Source organism: Odocoileus virginianus, chromosome 3 (genome assembly GCF_023699985.2).
Source record: "Odocoileus virginianus isolate 20LAN1187 ecotype Illinois chromosome 3, Ovbor_1.2, whole genome shotgun sequence".
In the NCBI taxonomy this organism is placed as follows: domain Eukaryota; kingdom Metazoa; phylum Chordata; class Mammalia; order Artiodactyla; family Cervidae; genus Odocoileus; species Odocoileus virginianus.
In genome coordinates this window covers 18,164,230-18,183,492 of record NC_069676.1, presented here as the reverse complement: position 1 = coordinate 18,183,492, position 19,263 = coordinate 18,164,230, and the positions used below count along the sequence as shown (strand labels likewise).

General features: G+C 55.8%; 1 protein-coding gene and 1 long non-coding RNA gene across 5 annotated transcripts in view; one reads left to right on the top strand and one right to left on the bottom strand.

Annotated features, from left to right (window-relative positions):
- Positions 1–19,263, top strand: part of NFIC (nuclear factor I C) — a 73,181-nt gene that overhangs the window by 44,857 nt on the left and 9,061 nt on the right. For 2 of the 4 annotated variants that reach the window (XM_070464995.1, XM_070464994.1), the window contains exons 3-10: positions 905–976; positions 5,108–5,182; positions 6,124–6,247; positions 6,881–7,005; positions 12,769–12,894; positions 14,828–15,012; positions 15,572–15,719; positions 17,640–17,725. In XM_070464995.1, the coding sequence (XP_070321096.1) occupies positions 905–976; positions 5,108–5,182; positions 6,124–6,247; positions 6,881–7,005; positions 12,769–12,894; positions 14,828–15,012; positions 15,572–15,719; positions 17,640–17,725 (941 nt within the window). The remainder of the gene's footprint in view (positions 1–904; positions 977–5,107; positions 5,183–6,123; positions 6,248–6,880; positions 7,006–12,768; positions 12,895–14,827; positions 15,013–15,571; positions 15,720–17,639; positions 17,726–19,263) is intronic. The other 2 variants (XM_070464996.1, XM_070464997.1) reach the window with 2 other exon arrangements.
- LOC139034333 (uncharacterized) lies at positions 3,722–6,897 on the bottom strand. The gene is made up of 2 exons (XR_011486751.1): positions 6,570–6,897; positions 3,722–5,214 (listed from the first exon to the last, which is right to left on the bottom strand). It is a non-coding gene; the product is annotated as an uncharacterized lncRNA (long non-coding RNA).

Genomic DNA, 19,263 nt, shown 5'->3' with positions numbered 1-19,263 from the left:
GGTAAGCAACTTGCCTGAGGCTCAGGGCAGGTAAGGAACTTGCCTGAGGTCACACAGCAAACAGCCCTGGGCTTGGAGTGTGGCAGGTGGCAGGGGCCTGATTCTTTCTCCGTCATTTGATGGTGCTTCCCGCCACCTTAGCCCTTGACCTGAGACATAAATGAATAGGGCTGTAGGGGTTCTGCCTGACTGGGCTTGGCCATGTGCTCCCCTGCCCCCAACCCAGGGTGGAGGGTGGGGGTGGGGACTGCAGAGGGGGCTGGCGTGACTCGCCCTCCATCTAGTTCTCTGGAGCCAATAACGCTGAGCTCAGCGTCTGTCTGCTTCACCCGGCTGCCAAGGAGCCTGATTATTTTTAGATAAGATGGGGGGGCGGGCGCCGGGGTGGGAGGGAGCCCCCAAGTTGGGCAGGGGAGGGGGACATCACAGCTGTGGAAATGTGCCCCTCAGCCCCCTCTCTGGGGACCCTGAATAGCAACCCAAGACCATGGGCTGGGCTCCTGGGACTCTGAAGGCAGAGGAAGATGGGAGGGATCCTGAGGGGTCAAGGACTCACCTGCTGGCCCTCAGTTTTCTCATCTGTAAAATGGGCATGAGGGTTCCCACCTCATACAGTGGAGGCAGGATTAAATGAGCTATCCTTACTTGACAGAAGAGGAAACTGAGGCTCAGAGAGCACTTCCCTATGACCGAGCCAGCTCCTGCACTTGGGTTCTCACCCGTGACCCCAGTGACAGAAGACATTCACAACCCTCTGTGGCAGCAGCCAGGGAAGGGGCCACGCCATGCTCCAGACCGCGGTCTCCATGGTGCTAGTCCCAGCTAGGGCTGGGCTGATGCCTCCCCGCCTCGGGATGGGAACCCCTGTGGCGATGTCACCAATTCCCCCTCCCTTTCTTTGCAGATGCAGAGCAGAGTGGCAGTCCCCGGGCAGGGATGGGCTCTGACCAGGAGGACAGCAAGCCCATCACACTGGGTGAGTCTGGGGGTGGCGGGGTGGAGGACACGGTTGCATTCCCATCTTTTATTTAGGAGTAATTTTGGGAACACCCTTTGTGGGTTCTGTGTGGTCCTGTATGAGTACCTGAGTCATTCCTGGAGTAGGTGCTGCTGTTGTTCTATTTTGCAGAGGAGGAGACTGAGGCCCAAAGAGGCATATGAACCTTCCAGTGGCGTCCAGGGAGCTGGGGTTGGAACCCATGACCCTGAGCTCCAGCATCTGGGCTCAGAGGTGCTCCCCCAGCAGTCTCACAGGATGTTCAATGAATGAGTAGGACAAGTCAGTTCTGTGTTGGGGTTGGGGGGTGGGAAGCAGGAGAATTTGGCTGCATCAGGGCTGGAAGCAGACGCCTGAAGGACAGAAAAGTTTTGGAAGCTGCAGAGGCCCTGCTTCTACTCTATCCCCTGGCTCCTGTCTGTCACAGTCTGTCTTCCCTGAAGTGGTCAGAGGGCTCCTGTGAGCACTTGAGTCATGTGTTGCCCCTCCCCCACCCACATCCCTCAGGGTAAAAGCTCAAGTCCTTGCTGCAGACCAGGAGGCCCTGTACAACCTGCCCCATGCCCTCGGTCCCCCACCTCCTCCTTCTCTGCCCCTTGCTCACTCTGGTCCAGCCACAGGGGGCCTCCTCACTTCTCCTCCAATACGCCAGGCCCCCCAGGGCCTTTGCACAGGCTGTACCCTCTGTCTGAACAGCAAACTGCTCTGTCTCTCTCAGATCACCCAAGTCTTAGCTCAAATGCCTCCCTCTCAGAGAGATCTTCTTTGAGCTCCTTAGCTCAAGCCACCTGGCCACTCTCAATCCCAGCCCTCTGTTTTAGTTCCTTTAGAGGAAGTTAGTGATTGCGTATGTATTTGCTTAGTTGCTTAGTGATTGCATATGTGTTTGCTTATCTCACCTGGTGGAACGTCCCCTACTAAAGGGCAGAGGTGTTTGTCTTGATCACTGCCCTGTCCTCAGTACCTAGAATAGGACACAGTACACAGCACATGCTCAAAAAACATTTATAGAAAGAAAGAAAAAAGAAAAAAAAAAAGGAGAGGAGGGATAACGCAGAGGAAAAGGGAAACTAGAGAGAGAGTACACCAGGAGCAGGGACAGAGGGGAGATGAAAAGGGAGAAGGGAAGAAACAAGCGGTGGGTGAGGGCATCCCCCATGGAACGTCCGTCACAGGCATGCACAGGGAGGCTGGACGGTTCCAGGAGGCTCACAGGCCCCCGGGCCACACCTCACTGGCCATCTGTGACCTGAGTCCTCCTTGGCCTCCTGTGATCCCCACGTGCCTCCCTCCAAGCCAGATGTTCGAGGCAGGCGGCGGGGCTGCGGCATTTGGCCGGGTCCCATGGGGAGCTCCAGCGTCTGGTGGAGGAAGTCACTTCCTCCCCGCCCGCCAGGGAGTCCCCTGGAGATGGAGCTGGGCGAGCGCTGCACAAACAGGAAACCCCTGTGGGGGGAGGGGGGAGGGGCGTGCTGACAGCAGCTGGCCAGCTGGGTCAGCAGGAAATGGCCATGGCCACTTCCCCTGGACACTGGGAGCCACCGCCCTGTCCTCCTCGGGAATGTTGTGGTCCCCAGCCTTCCACCATGGGCCTGGGCAGGCAGTAATTGCTCAATAAATTGTGGACACAAAGTTCATAAGCAAGGAGGGGTCTTAAGTGACGGACAGCGGGGAAGCCCGGCGCTGATCTGCGCTCTCTGCGGCTAGTGCTGCCCCCTAGGGGCCTGGACAAGAACTGCTCCCACCACCACCTCGAAACCAAAAGCTGCCACCTCTACTCTGACCGCTCTCCTGGCTCCTTCAACTCCAGCCCTGTCAGTCTCCACTTCACCAAGTGTGTCCCCACCCCAGGGCCTTGGACTTCCCTGATGGTCCAGTGTTCCACGCTCCCACTGCAGGGCACGCGGGTTCGATCCCTGGTCAGGGATTTTCCGCATGCCGTGTGAAAGTGAAAGTCACTCAGTCGCGTCCGACTCTGCGACCCCATGGACTATACAGGTTAGAATACTGGAATGGGTATCCAGTCTCTTCTCCAGGACATCTTTCCAACCCAGGGATCGAACCCAGGTCTCCCACATTGCAGGAGGATTCTTTACCATCTGAGCCACTAGGGAAGCCCAAGAATATTGGAGTGGGTAGCCTATCCCTTCTCCAGGGGATCTTCCCAACCCAGGGATCGAACCAGAATCTCCTGCATTGCAGGCGGATTATTTACCAGCTGAGCTACCGGGGAATCCTCACACGCTGTGTGGTGTATCCAAAAAAAAAAAAAAAGCCCTATGTTCCAACCCTAGGGCCTTTGCATAAGCCATCCCCACTGCCGGGAACATTGTAGCCCACAGGAAGATGGCAAAACATTGAGTTTAAGATCATTCTAATCAAGGCAGCCAACTTCTCACAAGACAGTTTCACTGTGCCAGGGGCTGTCAGGACACTTCTCAAATTCAAACTCACATTTCTATTTTCCACTCCTACCCTGATGTCTTGGTTGAATGTCACCCTCCCAGGAACGCCTTCTCTGAGCCTTTTGTGCACAATAGGTCCCCTCCCCATCAGGCTCCCCCACCTTGCTACCCCCTGACACAGCTCATGTTTGACTTAATGATCTTTAAAAGTTTTTTTAAATTGTGGTACAACACACATAAAATGTATCATTTTAACCATATTAAAATGTACCATTCGGTGGTATTAAGTACATTCACCAAACTGTGCACACATCACCTGTCTGGTTCCAGAACATTTTCATTACTCCCAAAGCAACCCCATCTCCATTAGTCACTCCCCTTCCTTAGGTAACTACTCATCCACTCTCAGTGTCTGTGGATCAGCCTGTTCTGGACATTTCCCATCAGTGGGATCACACCCTGTGTGTCCTTCTGTGTCTGCTTCTCTCACTGAGCATCATGTTCTCAGGGTCTGTCCACGTGGTGGCAAGTGTCAGGGCTTCTCTCCTCTTCATGGCTGAGTGATGCTCCCATGTGTGGAGGGACCACATTCTATCTATCCATCATCACTGATGGACATTTGGGTGTTCTCTGATTTCAGCTACTATAAATCATGCTGCTATGAACATTCATGTACAAGGGTTTTTTACTTCCTGCTCTTATGTGGCTTCCTTTGCCCACTCCAGACTGAGAGCAGTGGCCCCTGTTAGTCTTGTTCCCCATGGTTTCCCCAGTGTCCAGCTCGGAGGCAGACACAGGAAGTGCCTGGGAAACACTTGCTGGGAGAATGCGTCCTGCCTGTGAGGGCCTCTGGGCAGGACAGGCCTGTTCCCTCCCAGCTGTCTAGGTGGGTCAGGGCTCTTGCCCTCTTGGGGCCAACCTCAGTTTCCAAATCCATGAAATGTGTCTAAACCACCCCATCCTGGAGAGGAGGCTGTCCAAGTGTCCAGACAGCCCCTGGCACAGTGAAACTGCCTTTAACATTAGGCAGGAATGGGTCTAGGCACACTGGAGATTTTAACTGCTGCCTGTGGACCCTCCATTCAGCCCATGGTTTTGAGCCTCTGCTGTCTTCTAGGTTCTAGCCCAGGAACTGGGGATGCCACAGAGCTCCCAGCCTGGCAGCAGAAAGCTAAAAGACTGCAGTGTTGCATGGGGCAATGAGTGAGGCAAAAGGACTGAGCTGGTCCCTCTTGGGTTGTAGCATTCATATCTTACAATCACCCAAGGTGACAGGGTGTATGGTCCCCACTTTGAGACCAAAGAGGTAAAGTGACTTGTCCAGAATCACACACCAAGTGGGCACCCTAGCTGAGATGTGAACCCAGGTCTGGCCTCCACTCGTGTGTGCAGCCTGCCATGCCACAAAGACCCTGGAGGAAGGCTGGGAGGCTGGAGGACAGGAGGCTGGCTGCAGCTGCGCTGAGAAGGACGGAGCAGAGACTCAGAAATGAAGATCCGCTCCAGCTGCATCAGAGCAGAGGGTTCCTCCTCAGCCTGGAAGGGTTGAAACAGCCATCCTCCCTCTGCGGTCAAGGAGGATGGGGTAGACGGGGATGCCTGGTCAGACACCCCAGAGTCTGGGCAGCCCAGAGGTGTGAAGGTGGGGGACCAGACCTAGCTCAGCCAGACACCTGCTGAGCCCTGTCCTCTGTCTCTTTTCCAGACACCACCGACTTCCAGGAGAGCTTCGTCACCTCCGGTGTGTTCAGTGTCACTGAGCTCATCCAAGTGTCCCGGAGTAAGTGTCCCCGCCCACCTGTGCTGGACCTGCTGTGGGAGGGGGGCAGCTGTCAGGAAGAAGTGGCTTTGGGATGGGGGCTCCCAGAAGGAAAGGGACTCAGGGAGGGAGGAAGAAGGAACCCATATCCCTGGCCCGCTCCCCCTCGTCCTCTCCAGCCACCCCTGTCACTAAACTAAGGTTCCTAGGAAGGGCAGTATCCAGGCCCTTTCCAGAGCCCAAGGTCAGGGTGACATGCATTTCCCCAGGAAGGGCTCTAGATGCTGGGTGGAGGGGCTAAATGAACTTCCACCCCAACATCCCCCTCCTGGGGCCTCCCTCACCCCATGAGGAGGATACCCCAGAGGGTCCCCCAATCTGCTTTCTCTCCTGTCCTTTTGCCTTACTTATGGACTTGCTGGGGACCCCCCCACCCGCCAGACACCTCCATTTCTAGTCCACACCTCAGGAAGCCCTGGTGGCTCAGATGGTAAAGAATCCACCTGCAATGTGGGAGACCTGGGTTCAATCCCTGGGTTGGGAACATCCCCTGGAGAAGGAAACAGCAACCCACTCCAGTATCCTGGCCTGGAGAATCCCATGGACAGAGGAGACTGGTGGGCTATATAGTCCATGGGGTTGCAAAGAGTCAGACACAGCTGAGCGACTGAGCACAGCACAGCACCCTACCTTAACCCTAACCATCTCCCTCCCTGTCCAGATCGGCAGAGCCTGGCCTCTGGGAATGCTGGGAAGCTTGGCCTCCGGCTCAGGCTATGTCTCTACCTCACAGTGTGACTTTGGTGTCTTCTCAGTGGCCTTGTTCTTCTGATACATAGAATATAGGCCAGTTTCAGCCAAACTAGTGCCAGCCCCCAGAGGGCTCTCCCCACCCCTCCAGGGCAAATCACAGTCCTGGACCTTGTTCCCTCCCTCACCCTCCTCTCTGTCGCCTTCTGCAGCACCTGTGGTGACTGGAACAGGACCCAACTTCTCCCTGGGGGAGCTTCAGGGACACCTGGCATATGACCTAAATCCAGCCAGCACCGGCATGAGAAGAACGCTACCCAGCACATCCTCCAGCGGGTATGTCCCTAGGGCCCCACCTCTGGGCATTCCATAACCCCACCCACCCACCTCCATCCAGCCCCAGCTGGTTCACTCGTTTCCCTGTTTCCACATATCACCTGGAAAACTCTTATTTATCCTTCAAAATCCAGGACCCAAGTGATTCTTCCCCAGTCCTGACACCCCACACTAGACTCCCGCAGCCTAGAGTCCTACAGGCCCAGCCCTTGCGATGAGAACACAGACAATGGTTCTTGCTGAGATATGCTATGTGATCGTGAGCCGGTCACATTATGTTTGCCTCGGTTTCCTCATCTGTAAAATGGGATCATGATCCTACCAGGTTCTGGGGATTACAGCAGCTCAGAGATGAACCAGGTCTTCAGGACTTTAGTCTCCACTCTGCTAATTTTCTAGCTTGGACCTCAGCCGAGTCCCTCCCTGTTTCTGGTCCCAGGTGTCCCATCCAAGTAACGGGCTGGTTATAACAAGTGTTATCTGAGGGTCAGGGGCAAGTCCGCGGCTCGCGTGACGTATCGCGATAGCACCTTCCTCGCCCCGCCCCTGCCAAGGGCCGGAAGTAGCGACGCCCGCTGGGCCCCCTGCGTCTCCGTGGTAACCGCCCTGCTGGCTTCCTCCTTCGCCCTTTAGGAGCAAGCGGCACAAATCCGGCTCGATGGAGGAAGACGTGGACACGAGCCCCGGAGGCGATTACTACACCTCGCCCAGTTCTCCCACGAGTAGCAGCCGCAACTGGACGGAGGACATGGAAGGAGGTGGGGCTGGCGGCGGGAGCTGGCCGGCTTTCCGGTCGGGGTTACCGCGGCTGGGACTACGTATTCCGACAGGCACTGCGCGGGCGCCAGGGAGTCGGGAGTCGGCCTGGAGCCATGGGGCTTCCTGGGGATTGTAGTCGCGCGGGCTGCGTTCGGCTGGACGTCAACTCCGGGTTTGCATTCCCGGAGCTCTTTGGTTCCACTCTGGCCGGCTTTCTTGCCCTCTGCCTGTAAACAGGCTATCTCTGTCAGTTTCTTGCTCTACAGAATTGACTCAATATAGATTCGATCAGCAGGGTGCTTCTTCTTGGGGTTCCCCATAGACCCTCCAATATAGCGTCGCCGCTAGAGGGTCCTGATACATAGGTTCCCTACTCACTTAGGGTCCTTTCTGGAGTTCCTCCCCCCCACCAAGATTCCCATCTTCACGGGATCTTGGTATGGGTGATTCCAGTTCCATAGAAGCCCCGCCTCTTCTCTTATAGCATCCTTTTCCTGGCAGGTTTTCTTGTTGCTCTTTTGTCTTCATAGGGTCCTCTCCAGAATGTCTCTCTTGAGGCTCCTGTTCTGTAGGGTCAGCTGTTTCATAGAGGCTCTTTTCTGTTGAGCGCTGGCTCCTCCGGATTCTTTGTTTACTAACCGTCTCCCCAAGGGCATTCTCCAAAGGCTTCCCTTCTTTGGCGTTTCCATCTCCACCGTCGTTGTCATCTAAAGAATCCCTTTATGGGAATTCCCTGGCGATCCAGTGGTTAGAACTTGGCGCTTTCACTGCAGAGGGCCCTGGTTGGATCCCGCAAACCGCGGGGCGCAGCCAGGGGAAAAAAAGAGAGAGAGAGAGTCTTTCACCTTAAGATTCCGCTCTCTAGTGAGCCAGCGCTAGCCATAAAGGAAGTGGTTTGCAGAGTCGCCTGTGGAAAGGACGTCCCTGGCATTCCTCAGATTCTCTTGTCCCCCAATTTTAGAAGCTTGGCTCTACTCGATGTCTTTTCCCTTAGCAAGGGTTCAACCCATCATATAGCCTAGTGGTTATGAACGGTGGACACTTGAGTCCCCCAACCCTTAGCAGCTTCCTGGTGCCCCTACCTCTCTGTGCCTCAGTTTCCTCATCTGTAAAATGGGGGTGTTAATACCTGCATTACCCACTCCATAGGGTTGTTGTGGGATTAAGTAAATTAATGACATCTAGTGTTCCTAAAACAGGCCTGGCACATAATAAGTACCCAGTATACCTTTAGAATTTATTTTCTTCCCTCCTCCTCCTCTTTCCCTCTTCCCTACTCATGTAGAGCCTGATGTCTTATAGAGATCTGCCTATACAAAGTCCCATACCTATAGGATCCTTGAAAAGTAATCTAAGATTACACTTAAAAGGGCAGATTCACTAAAATGGAAAAGAATCTGATATATATATATATATATATGTGAAATTGAATCATTTTACTGTATACCTGAATCATTATAAAACTATTCTTCAGTAAGAAGAAAAGAAGGAAGGAAGGAAGGAAAAGAAGGAAGGAAGAAAAAGAAGGCAGGTTCAGGCATCAGAGAACAAGGGTACAAATCCCAGCCCTGCTTTTTGCTCCCTGTGTAGGCTATGTACCCTTGGACAGGTGACTCAACTTCTCTGAGCCTCAGTTGCCTCATCTCCAAAGTGGGAAGATGAGAACGATCATTCTTTTGGAGAGTTGGAATGTGAATAAAGCAACCATCTAGCATATGATAAGTGACCAGGAAACAGGAGAGTTTCTTGGTGTTCACATCCTTATAAAATTCCCATCTCTTTGAATCAGTCTGTAACACAGCTGGTTGTGACATCTGAGGTCCCAAGGGTCCTCCCTCTTCTCCATTATGAGCTCCCAGAGCAGGGACCTAATGCGGGGGGACCTCTCTCTATTAGGCTCTAATTTATGAGTCGGAGTGTCTCTGTGGTTCTTTCTCTTTGAGTTCCCTATCTCTCTCAAGTTTGTCTCTAGAAAGATCTGTATTCAGTAAGCTTTAAGTCTGATTGCAGATAACAGAAAACTCAAAAGGAAGTATATTTCTCTCTCAAATAGATGTCCAGCCATCAGCAGCCCTGGGCAAGTGTGATGTGAGAGTTTTAGTCTCCTGCATTATGCAGCACTGAATATGGTTTTTATTCCTACATCATAGTCCAGAGTAACTGCTGGAGCTCCAACCATCATGTATCATATCTAGCCATCAGGAAAGAAGGGTCAAGTGTGGGCATGTCCTCCCCCTTTAAACATAATTCTCAGAAGACTCACTTACCTCTGTGCTTGTCTCTGCGCCTCTGAGTTAGTCCTAAGGCCATAGCTGGCTGTGTGATGGATGCTGGGAAATGTAGTTTTACTTGGGGCAATCATGTGCCATCTCAAATTAATGGTTCTGTTACTAAGAAAGAAGGATAAAGTAGATATTGGGAGACAGTGAACTTCTGCCCTGTCATTTCCTGATTGGAAACTCAAAAGCACTTCTCATTAACTCTGTAATTGAAGAGGTTGTCTACATATAAAGTGTATACTATTTAGAGCTGAAAGACAGCCTGTGCTGGGGTAGCCATAGCAGTCCTGAGAGGAAAAATTATAGCCTTCAGTCTATTGATTAAAAAAAGAGAAAGGCTGGAAATAAAGAGCCCAGATTTCAATACAGGATGCTCAAAAAAGAAAAACAGCATTTTGAAAGGAAGGGAATACTGGAGAGAGTCCCTAAGGCTGGATCTGACCTTCCTGCCCTGAGAATGACATAGCCGTGAGAGGGGAGGACAAGAAGGAAGGCTGTAACAGCTTCTGGTGTGTGATAGGGAATCACAGAGCCAGAAGGGGATGCCAGAGGGGGTCAGTCCCCCTGAAGCTCCCATTGGTTACCTCAGATGATGACAAACTTGCTTCCTTCTATGGGCATCTCAGTGGGCATCACACACAAACACAAACACACAAACCTCTAGTGTGTGCCTGTCCCTGCTTTCCTGGTGCGCACAACCTGTTGGGGAGATGGATTCTGTCTTTTCCTCCCCCCTCCTCCTCCCCCTTCCTCTCCTTCCCTTCTTACACCACCTCCTCCTTTTTCTCCTCCTCCTGGCTTCCTCCAGCTTCCTGTCTAGACAGCCCCCAATTAGCTGTTCATTAAGGGGGTTAAACTGATTAGAGCAGTCTCTCCCTTCCTCCGCTGTGACCTCCATGGGCAGCAGGCAGCGCTCAGTTAACTCCCCAGCCCCAGCCTCCATACTCCAGTGCCTTAGAGGAGCAGAGGCCTGGGGGTGGGGGGAGCGGAATCTTGCCAGCCCCTCCAGGACAAGACCAACCCCCCCAGCCCAGGCAAGACCCCCCTGGGGGGTCTTGCAGCCACATCTCTCAGGACCCCTATACCAGCTTCCAGGCCTTTGCACCCTCCATGCCCAGGCCAGGAGTGCCAAGAGTGCCTATTCACGTGGCCACCTCCTCCCCGAGGCCTTCCCTGATTACTCAGCCAAGCCTGGCAAAGAGGGGATCCCAGAGTTCTCTGCTCTTGCTGCTTCTGTGGCCCTTCGCCGGGGGACACAGGCCCTTCACAGGCAGTTATTCTGTTGTGAGGAGGGGGGTTGGCTTACCTCATCCCTTATTTAACTTTGCGGGGGTGGGGGTGCTGAGCATTTCCTGTGGTTACGAATTGGGATTGAGTCCCAGCTCCACCACCTTGTGGCTCCCCAGGGTCTCACAGAGGGTCCTCACCCAGGTCATCTCTGCCCCCAAGGGACACTGGGTGATGTCTGGGACATCTGGTCATCATGACTGGGGGTGGGGGGGGCTCCTGGCTTTGAGTGGGTGGGGCCAGGAAGGCTGCTCCACATCCCACAGAGCCCAGGATGGCCCCACAGAGGGTGACCGGCTGAGATCAGCAGTGCTGGGGAGAGCATCCCACATAGTGAGTGCCCACTGAGCAGTGGCGGTTCCTACCGGAACTGTGCTCCGCCCACCCATCCACTCTGCACACCCGCTGCCCATGCCGTGTCGTGGGCCCTGGAGACTCGAAGGCTCCACCACGGTGGGCTGCAGGGGTATGGACTAGTTTGTGGGTCTCAGATGGGGGAGATGCAGGCCTCCCTGTTAGATGAAGAGTGTGTGCTTCAGTGGGGGACAGACAGGTGGAAAGATGCTGGGGAAGCGGGGCCCCGACTGGCACCTGTCTCCAGATAGGTGCGTATCTTCCACTGGCGGCGTAGGGATGCTCAAGGAGGATGTATAGATAGGTATATTGAACAGAAAGATGGCCGGATGCATCAGGATGGAGAGGTCAAGGGCACACCTGCTAAGTGGAGAGACGCTTACTTTGATGGGGCACCTAGGGGCACAGTGTTAACTGCCACGGTTGCACATGTGGGGCTCTTCCCAGTGTGTTTGTTGGACGAACTAGAGATGTTCAGATGCAGGAGCATCAGATGGGGGTGTGGAACACGAGGGTGACTCTTTCTTGCAATGCGGGTGCCTCCCTGCCCCCACCCCACACCCTGGCTCCTTCAAGCAGGTCTCTGGAAGCTCTAAAAAGGCCTGCGGAGGTGCAGCTGGGGATGGGTACGGGCCGGGCTATTTCCATGCAGGACAGGCTGTTCCAGGAGATCCTAAGTGAGCGTCTGACAGCCTAACCTCATTCTCGCCACAGCCATGCACCAGCCCAGTGCCCACTGCGCATGCAAACATGTGCGTGTGCATATATACACCCTCCGTGACTGCAGGGACATACACACCCTGCCCTGGGTCCTGCCAGCTCCTCCTATCCCTGGGAAAGCCCAGACCTGCTCTCAAGCCCCTACTTCGCTGCCTGGTCCCTCTGGGCTGCCAGCCACATCCCAGGACATGCCACCACCCTCCCCGCGGCCCCCCCCACACACACACAGAGGGTGCACACCCAGAGCCATCAAGGGCAGTGGTCTTTGTAATGGCAAAAGCAGTTGGTGGCCTGAGTGCTCTTAACGGGCCTGACTCTTGGATTGGGCTCACGCCCCCACCCCCACCCCCAGTGGTGCTAATGCAGCTACCAGAAGCGCCCTGTGATGAAATGCCTCAGGGAGGAGGGGAGGGAGGGTGCATCAAGTGTCCCAGATGGGACAGCGCTAGGGACACATGCAAGTGTCAGCTCACAGAACCATGGCAGGAGACCCCAGAAACAGGGTCCACTTCCTTTATACCATTCTTTCAATCATTGAGGCTGAGCTGGAGACCTTCTGGGTTCCCCCAGGGCATTCAGGGTAGGTAGTGAGACCCCTATCTGCAGAGGAATGGAAGCAGGTGATTCCAGCGCAGGGGTTTGTGCTGGATCCTAGTCTGACGATTTTACCTGCCGTATCTCATTTAATAGTCACATTGATTCCACAGGGAAGGTTCTGCACCCCCAGTAAGGATGCTGGGGGCACAAGCACAGAGCTGCTCGGACTTTGGGCCAGACCTTCCCCTCTCCCACCCGGCTGCCTTCTCCAGAGCTCTGGCGTCCCCCAGGGAATGAGGGCAGCCCTGAGCTGACCCATGTCTGGAAGAAGAGAAGATGGGGGCCAGGCTTTGTCATCCAGGGGCCCATGGGGCATTAGGCCCCTCATCCCCATGGGCCACATGACCCTGGGTGGCCCCCTTCCCAGCTCTGAACCTCAGTTTGCCCTCTCTACGATGGGTTCCCAGCCTCTCACCCACGAGTGGCTGGAGGAAGGATGGGCACGGGCTCTGCGGGGAGGTCCAAGGGTCCTAGGAATGGAGAGACCCTGCCTGCAGGCCCTTGACTGTCTGGCTCTCCTCACAGGCATCTCATCCCCAGTGAAGAAAACAGAGATGGACAAGTCTCCTTTCAACAGCCCATCTCCCCAGGACTCACCTCGCCTCTCCAGCTTCACCCAACACCACCGGCCCGTCATCGCCGTGCACAGTGGTGAGCACTACGGGCCCCAGGCGTGGAGGGGTGGCTGGGCCCTCTTAACAGGCCCCTTGCAGCCAAGGAAGTCCCACCAGTTGTCTGACCACAAGTCCTATTGCTGTATCCTCCCATCCAGGCAAGAAAGCCTGCAGGTGCTGTGGCAGAGAGCACCCAGGCCTGACTCTTTGGAGGCTTCAGTTTCCCCTTTGGTATCAAGAGGTGCAGCCAGGGGCTCACCTCTCAACCTGCTCCCCATTTGTCATACTCAAGTGACCCACGGACAGATCCCGGGGCTGGACAGCCACAAAAGAGGCAGACACACAGGACACACACTCGTCACACATGGACTTCCCTGGTGGTCCAGCGGTTAAGACTCCATGCTTCCACTGCAGGGGGCATGTGTTGATCCCTGGTTGGGGAACTAAAATCCAGATCACGCTGCTTGGTGTGGCAAAAAGATGAAAAACAATTTTTTTAAGTTTAAAAAAAAAAGGCCACACACAGGAATATGGGCGCTCCTGGCCACCCACATGGGCAGCATCACACTCACAGCAGCAGAGACAGACTCTAGCCACCACAGGGCTTGAGTTAAGCCAGTCACCCGTCCATCAGGGCTCCTAAATGTCCCCCTCCCAAGGCTGTCCATAGAACCAAATGAGTTAAATCAGAATAAGTTAAACAGGAACCTGAATGTCATCTGTTGTCCCTTGGTTGTGATAATAATGATTTAGTGCCATACAAAGGCAGGTGTGTATACAGGACAGAGGCAAAAGTCAAGATAGCACAGCAATTTAGACTGGGACCCAGCAAAGCAGGGCCCCCAACTGCCACCTGTTCTTGTAAATAAAGTTTTATTGGCGCAGGGCCACACCCAGCCGTGTACTCATCATCTGTGGCAGCTTTCAGGCGACACGGGCAGAGTGGAGTAGCCCTATCAGAGACCCTATGGCCTGGAAAGCCAAAAATATTTACTGTCTGGCCAGAGAGAGAGAATAAAGGGGAGTGACCACTAATAGATACAGGGCTTCTTTTGCGGGGAAAGAAGATATTCTGGAATTAAAACTATCACTGAACTATTCAGAACAACAACAACAACAAAAGCAAATGCCACACTGGACTATTACTGAGCAATGAAAAGGGGAGAAGCCCTGACACTTGCTACTACATGGATGGACCCTGAGAACACGACACTCAGTGAGAGAAGCAGGCCCAGAGGACACACAGGGTGTGATTCCACTGATGGGAGACGTGCAGAGCAGGCAGATCCATGGCCACAGAGAGTGGGTTCCTGCTTATCAGGGGCTGGGGAAGGAATAGGAGTGTTGCTCATGGGAACAGGGCTTCCTTTGGTGGATATGAGAATATTGTAAAAGAGATTCTAGTGATGGTTGCACAGCCCCGTGAATGTGCTAAAAAAGAAACTGGATGTACACTTTCAGAGGGTGTATTTTATAGTGTGCAAATGATATCTCAATTTTTTTAAAAATTGGCCCACCTTCCATTTATGGAAAGAGCTAACTGAGCCCTGGGTCAAGATGTGGGCTGTGGGGCCAGTCAGTGTGGGCTCAGACCCCCAGGTCTGCCACCTGCCTACTGTGTGGCTAGAACAGGGGATGGTCCCTCTGAGAGTCACAGTCGTCCTCTGTTTAACAAAAGGGACAGCGGAATTTCCTGGTGGTCCAGTGGTTAGGACTCCACACTTACACTGCCGAGGCCTGGGCTCAATCCCTGGTCAGCAAACTAAGATCCCATTAGCTATGCAGCATGGCAAAAATAACAATAAATAAATTTTTTTTAATGAATAAAAATTGTAAAAGGGGTGATTCCATGTCCCTGTGGGCTCATGGTGGAGATGTAGGCGTAACCCACTTGCATAAACACAGTGACTCTGAGACAGGGCAGCCCAGCGGGAGCCCGGATGACCACTGCCCAACCCCCATCTCTACAGGGATCGCCCGAAGCCCTCACCCGTCCTCAGCCCTGCACTTCCCCACCACCTCCATCCTGCCCCAGACGGCCTCTACCTACTTCCCGCACACGGCCATCCGCTACCCGCCTCACCTCAACCCCCAGGACCCGCTCAAAGATCTCGTCTCGCTGGCCTGTGACCCGGCCAGTCAGCAGCCTGGACCGGTGAGTGTGGGGCGGCGCGACCACCCCGGGGACCCCAGGGCATCGTTTATGAGTGTCAGGCGGCCTTTCCTCCCACCGGGCAGCTTCTGTTTTGCAAACACCTGGGTCTGCAGCCCCTGGAGTCAGACCAGTGGGAACTCGGCCTGTTTCAAATGTCTGAGCGGATGACCCTGAAATCAGACGCAATTACTCCTGAGCTCAGGCTGGCTTTGGCCAAACTTCCACCAAAGCTTTGATGTTCGGAGGCTTTTGGACCTGGGGACTGTGGGCGAGGTGATGGATGAAGGGGTACTCGTGGTGAATGCAGGGAGATGTGTCCAGGCCGCCCGTGAGGTCTGGTGGTACTGATCCTGTTTTGGAGGAAGTGGGCACAAAGTGGCTTGAGGAGGCGGCAATGATATGGCCATCCCAGGATGCTGGAGGCCTGCGGAGCCAGGCCAGCCCTGGGCACCCACCAAACTCGTCCCGGCCAGGCCCATCCACAGCCCCGGGGTGGACAGCAGCCCGAGGCGGAGGGGGCACCCGCCGCCTTAACCACCTGTCTCTCTGTTCCCCCCAGTTAAATGGAAGTGGCCAGCTCAAAATGTCCAGTCACTGCCTTTCTGCTCAGATGCTGGCACCCCCGCCCCCCGGGCTGCCGCGGCTGGCGCTCCCCCCTGCCACCAAACCCACCTCCGAGGGAGGAAGCTCGTCGCCAACCTCGCCCTGTAAGCACCCAGGAAGGCGTCCCCAGGGGCCCCTCCCCTCCCCCGCCCCGCTGCTGGGGTCGGGGGCTTAGGCCCACCCGGTGCGTGCCGGCGAGTTTGGTGGGTCCCCAGATGGAGGCCTGGTCCACGCAGGGCCAAGGCAGCCTGAGGAGATGGCTGGGGGCAAGCCTGGGGTCTGCCTCCATTGGCTGAGTGGCCTGGGGCCCCCCCGTGTGCCACCCCACCCCCACTCCCGTACCCAGGCTCCAAACGCTCCTCTGCACAACAAGCAGTAGGGGAAGATCTCAAACTGGAGGCGGGAGGGCCAGACCCGGCCCCCAGGTGCCTTCTGTCTGTGAAAAAGGGGAATCTGTTATGATGGTTGCTGTTTTAAAGTCAGGACATTTCACGTAAAACTTCCAGATTTCCCCTGGATTCTCGGGGAAAACCGGCTACAGCGGGCTCTGTTCCTAGCTGCCAGTCTGGGCCACACCTTCAGACGGGACAGTCCCCACTTACCCGTCTGTCCCCAGGAGGGCAGGGGTGGCTGCCCCGCCTTCTAAAACTTTCTGCTCTCTAGATGTAGGTCTGGGTGGTAGCCTAGTGGGAGACCCTGGCTGGGCCTCCTAACTTTCCTGAGCTTTCCACTTTCGGGATGTGGCTGGAGAGATGACAGCTCACCAGCCCCCAGTAGCCCCCCACCCTGGTCCAGGTATCCCCATCAGCCATGGCTCTGCCCCCAGCCTCCCCCTGAGCCCCATCTTTGTGAAGGTCTCTCTCTCCCTCACTCCCCAAATGAGCTTCCTCACCACCCCCCCAACAGGAGGGGCCAACCCTCCCTCTGGGCCCTATCGGCTCCCTCCCTGCACACAGCACCCCCACCCCTAGAGTTTCTTCCCCAGCATCCACTGCCTGCCAAGACCCGGGGCAGCCTCACAAGTAGACATCTTTCTCCAAACACCAAGATGCAGCACTGGGATGCTGGGCTCCAATCCCACGCTTGAAGCTCCTTCCCTGTGTGACCTTGGGCAACTGTCCTCCCCTCTCTGAGCCTCAGTTTTCTCAGCTGCAAATTGGGACAGTCACCAGGGGCGGTGCGGAGCAAGTCAGTGAAACAGATCAGGGAGAACACTTAGCAGGAGGCAGGCGCAGGGCACAGAGTTGGCATGAGAGGCTGGTCATCACCTCCTCGCCCTACTTCCTCATCTGTGAAGTGGGCAGAATAGTCTTGTCTGCTGTGTTGAGGCCACTGAGTTAACCCTGGAATGCTGCCCACTGCCTGGTATACAGTAGACACATAATAGACGGGGAGTGAATGTGGATTTTTTCTCTCTTGTCTTGTACCAACTTCTCTACCGCAGGTCCAGCCTGCTTTCCCCCTGCAAGCTCCCCAAGCCTCACTGCCTCCCACTTACCCTTGCTCCAGTGGAGAACACACGGGGACCCTTCCTCCACCCACTTCCCCCCAACCCCAGCCTGGATTTTGAATCATTCCCTCACCCGCAAAGCGTGATCAGTGAGATTAAAATACAAAGATGCTGTGTGTGTGCACCCAGCCTTCCCCGAGCCCTCTCCAGGAGGGAAATTAATAAATAAAACGCCCTCAATAATTCATGGCACCCCGCACGGCGGGAGGCAGGCCACGGGAGCAGGATGGACCAGGCACTGGAACTCTCTGAATAATTCACAGGCGGTTTCTGGATTATGAATCTTTCATCCCGCGCCTTCCCTCCCGGCAGACACCAGCCCGTGCAACCCCAGGGGCCTGAGCCTGTGGGCTTTTCGGGGTGCCCGAACCGTCCGGGGGAGGGCGGCCAGCTCAGAGGCACCGGGTGCTGGGTGCGCAGGCCTGGCTGTCTGACCCTAAGCAGCGGCCACCCTCTCTGGTGCTCCCGCGCTGCCCCCGCGCTAACGGGCTCTCGGTCTCTCTCCTCCTCGCAGCCTACTCTACGCCCGGCACGTCCCCTGCAAACCGTTCCTTTGTGGGATTAGGACCAAGGGATCCAGCGGGCATTTATCAGGCACAGGTAGGGGCCAAGAGGCCGGCTGGCGGGGGTTGGGAGGGGCAGGGCAGAGGGGCCGGCAGGGCATGCAGGGAGCCCTCCCCCAGCTGTACCCCTGGCGTGGCAGCTGCTGAGCGTGGCCGGGGGACCCGCCTGCCAGCTCCTTCCAGGGCCTTGAGCCCATACTGGGGGATATGCTGAAGCCCCAAATCCCGCCAGGGGATGTGGGACTGGGCTTGTCACTGCCCTGGTCCTATTTGTACAGATGGGAAGACTGAGGCTCAGAGGAGAGGGGCTTTGCCCAGGATCACACACTGCATCAGCCCGAGCTTTCAGACCCCCAACCTTCATCCCCTCCCATGCCGGCCAGAGGGAGGCAGCGGGTGGCAAGGGATCCCAGGATGCCAGGGGAAGCTGGGGAAGCCAAGGCAACCCATGGCAGGGGGGTGGGGCCTCCCGGTAGAGCATGCAGGCCCCCACCCCAGGCTCCAGCCCGCGAGGTGGGAGGGAGATAGCGAAGGTGGGGTTGGTATCACTGCCCCTGAGAGCACCAGGTTATGGGGACCAGGGCTGGCTGAGGACAAGACAAGGAGGCTCAGAGAGGAGGAGTGAGTCGCCTGAGGCTGCGCAGCACTGCGGGGCCAAACCTCAATGTGTCTGGAACTGAGACCCGTGGCTCCCAGCATCTCTCGAGGCAGGAGGTGGCCTCAGCCCCTCCCTGTGTGTCCCCAGCTCCCACCTTTGGTCTGGCATCCGTATCCGTGTTGTGTGCAGGCCAGGAAGGTGCTGGCAGGTGGTGTTGGACGGTGGTGGCTGTACCCCTGAGCCATGCTCCCTGGTTGGTGCGTGTTGAGGACGGGATCACAGGATGTAAAACGGCTGCTGCAGCCTCCCTGAGTCCCAGACGCACAAAGAAACGTCCTGGGGCTCCGCAGGACCATAGAGCATGGGGATTTGCAGGGTCCCCAGGGGTCACATTCAGATCCTCAAGCCACTGTGAGAGAGTGATCTCTTGCAACAGAGTCCACGGGCAGGGGGCAGGGGTGAGGGCAAGAGGTGGACAGGTAGCCATGTCCCCCTTCCTCCACTGAGATCAGAATTAGCCAGACTGGGGAGGCCCAAAGAACCTTCCGCCATAGCCTGGCCCCCTGGGAACCATTCGAGGCTGCCCTGGCTGTTGCTGGCAGCTCAGGGGCTCCAGAGTTGGGGGGACCTGGCAGTCCCCCTCCCTCCCTTCCCAGACTTTAGCTGGGAGTCCTGGGGTCAGGAGACAAGGGCTTGTGCCCAGCTCTTCTTCACCCACTCTGAACCTCAGTCTCTTCTTCCGGCCTTGGGCACCTCCTGGGGAGTCCTTGAAGGGTCTGGAGCATCAGGGGACCAGTTTGATCCAGAAAGGGCAAGGAAAGGCCAGGACCGCCCCTCGCACACCCAGAATACTAAGTATCCCCCCTCACTGAGCCCTGGCCAGGATCCAGACAGAGGGATCACTTGGTCAGGGTCACCTACTGAGCTGGCGCAGCCCCAGGCCATCCCCCTTCCGATTGGGTTTTGAGTTCTATCCT